The sequence below is a fragment of the Priapulus caudatus genome, unplaced genomic scaffold (assembly GCF_000485595.1).
Source record: "Priapulus caudatus unplaced genomic scaffold, Priapulus_caudatus-5.0.1 Scaffold854, whole genome shotgun sequence".
Classification (NCBI taxonomy): Eukaryota; Metazoa; Priapulida; class Priapulimorpha; order Priapulimorphida; family Priapulidae; genus Priapulus; species Priapulus caudatus.
In genome coordinates this window covers 106,542-108,850 of record NW_014577915.1, presented here as the reverse complement: position 1 = coordinate 108,850, position 2,309 = coordinate 106,542, and the positions used below count along the sequence as shown (strand labels likewise).

Here is a 2,309-nt window from a genome sequence, read left to right as displayed (position 1 = left end):
ACATCAAAAAATATTTTTTTCTCATACACCCGAAAACCATTCAACCTGTAAATTTCTCAGTAGTTGTACATAACATAGTTACTTTGATATATGTAACTATTTTTCATCACTAAAGGAGGCCTTTAAAGTATGTTTTGGAACTTCACCTCAGTTGTATAATCTGGTAATGCTTCCACTGTTTGTTTCACATATAATGAAAACAATGTGATCTGCTGCGATGTGTGTTCCACAGGCAGGGACTGAACCGTTTCATCACGCTCTCGAGAAAGGACGGGAGCAATATCCTGCAATCTCCGGCATCGTTCCAGCTCGTCAAGAATTCGCGGCAACAGATTCAAACCCTTCTGCAGCGGTTCGGTTTGACGAACAAAGAGAGGCAAGAGTTGCTGCCGAGAACCGAACGAGCCGGTCTCTTCAATCCAGTCGATGGTAATGTCACTGACTACGTAAGGCCAAAGTTAAATGGTTTCTTGTTTGCACTGATCCAACCAAGCAATTCAAGGGTGGGTCAGTTGGTAGTTTCAAGTTTCATTTTTGCTTTTGGGGACATACGGTAAATTGTTTGTATTTTTTTCAAGATGAGAGGTATTTCACAGGTCGGCATTGCTAAATTTAATCAGAAAAGAATTTGATGGTGGCCTATCTTTTAGCATGTACTCATTCACTAATGCCTTGTACTTTTAGGGTCACACCAATGCAATATGCTTTGCAGTTTGTAGCTTTCTGACGGTGTTGCTGTCGATCACCCTTTAAGTATCACTTAAAGTGCAGTTACAGTATTGGAATTTGAAATTCCTTGCAATACACGAACCCAAACGTAATAGGTGCATGGCTGCATATTAGGAAGATTGGGGTTTATCGATTCACGGAAAAATATTAATACCACTCTCTAATATCTCTTGCTAGATTCTCTCTTCAGCATCTATGAAATGGTGTTTGCACGATGATATTTTTAAGTCTACGGAAGAGATGTTACTAAGACAACGGGGCGGCTGAACAACGGAATCCCCCAGATCCCGCTGCCGCGTGCTCCGGCGGAATTCGATGCATTTCGGAGCTCGCTTCCGGTCGCTAGCATGCATCCTCTCATCATGCAAATGATCAAAGAAAAACAAGTGGTCATGATAACCGGAGAGACGGGATCGGGGAAAACTACTCAGGTTGGTAGCCGTGGGTCAACGGGTTGGTGGACGGACGTACGTCCCCTTAACAAAGATTCCTAGTTATAATAAAATATGAATTCAATGATATATCTCTTTTTTGCTTGTTCAATACTTTATTCACATCTCACTCGCGTTTCTTATCGAGAATAGATGCTTAGAGAGAGCAAGATCTAGAAGGCAAGAATTTTATTCAAACTTTTAATAAAAAATGAAACCAACTTGACTACAAATTAGGACGTTAATTTTTCCTAGAGGAAAAACCCTCAAACACCTCAGCCTGCACCTCTCCTCACTGCCAAAAAGACCATAACGTTCGTCTTTGAGGATTGACTCTTGTGTGCAGTGGTGGGCTTTCAGGAAACTTCTAGTCGCAGTTGGCGTATGATCCTGAATTTGATAAATTTTGCACAGGGGAGAGATAGTGTTCCGCTAGGGGACGGCTCTGATTGGCAAATTTTGTCTCTTATTTATTTTATTTTTTATTATTTTTGGCTGATTTTATTTTATTTTAGAATTAGGGTTAGGGTTAGGGTTAGGATTAACTGATTTCTATATCCACAACTTATTTATACTAATAATGCGCCATCTAGCAGATCACTATCTCTCCCCTGAGACCTACTAGAATTTGATTTTGCGTAGGTGCCACAGTTTGTGCTGGACGACGCGTGTGAGTGTAAGTATCCGGCACGCATCATCTGCACACAGCCACGCCGTATCGCCGCGCTGACCGTTGCCGAACGCGTCGCACAGGAGCGCGGAGAGAAGGTCGGACAGACCATAGGCTACCAGATACGCCTCGAGAGCAGGTGAGTGCTGGTTCCGTCTCGTCTCATTGCCTCCTCCATATCCCATCCTGTCCATATCCCGTCTTGTCCGTATCCCATCTCATCCCTCTCCCATCTCACCCGTATCCCATCTCATCCCTCTCCCATCTCATCCCTCTCCCATCTCACCCGTACCCTGTCTCATCCCTCTCCCATCTCATCCCTCTCCCATCTCATCCCTCTCCCATCTCACCCGTACCCTGTCTCATCCCTCTCCCATCTCATCCCTCTCCCATCTCATCCCTCTCCCATCTCCCCCGCCCCCTGTCTCATCCCTCTCCCATCTCATCCCTCTCCCATCTCACCCGTACCCTGTCTCATC

At 44.5% G+C, this 2,309-nt stretch overlaps 1 protein-coding gene across 1 annotated transcript in view; it reads left to right on the top strand.

Moving 5' to 3' along the window:
- The window catches only part of LOC106814004 (probable ATP-dependent RNA helicase YTHDC2), a 30,499-nt gene that overhangs the window by 4,328 nt on the left and 23,862 nt on the right, over nucleotides 1-2,309 (top strand). Inside the window, exons 3-5 of the mRNA XM_014818259.1 lie at nucleotides 233-429; nucleotides 958-1,160; nucleotides 1,803-1,969. Coding sequence (XP_014673745.1) covers nucleotides 233-429; nucleotides 958-1,160; nucleotides 1,803-1,969 — 567 coding nt within the window. The remainder of the gene's footprint in view (nucleotides 1-232; nucleotides 430-957; nucleotides 1,161-1,802; nucleotides 1,970-2,309) is intronic.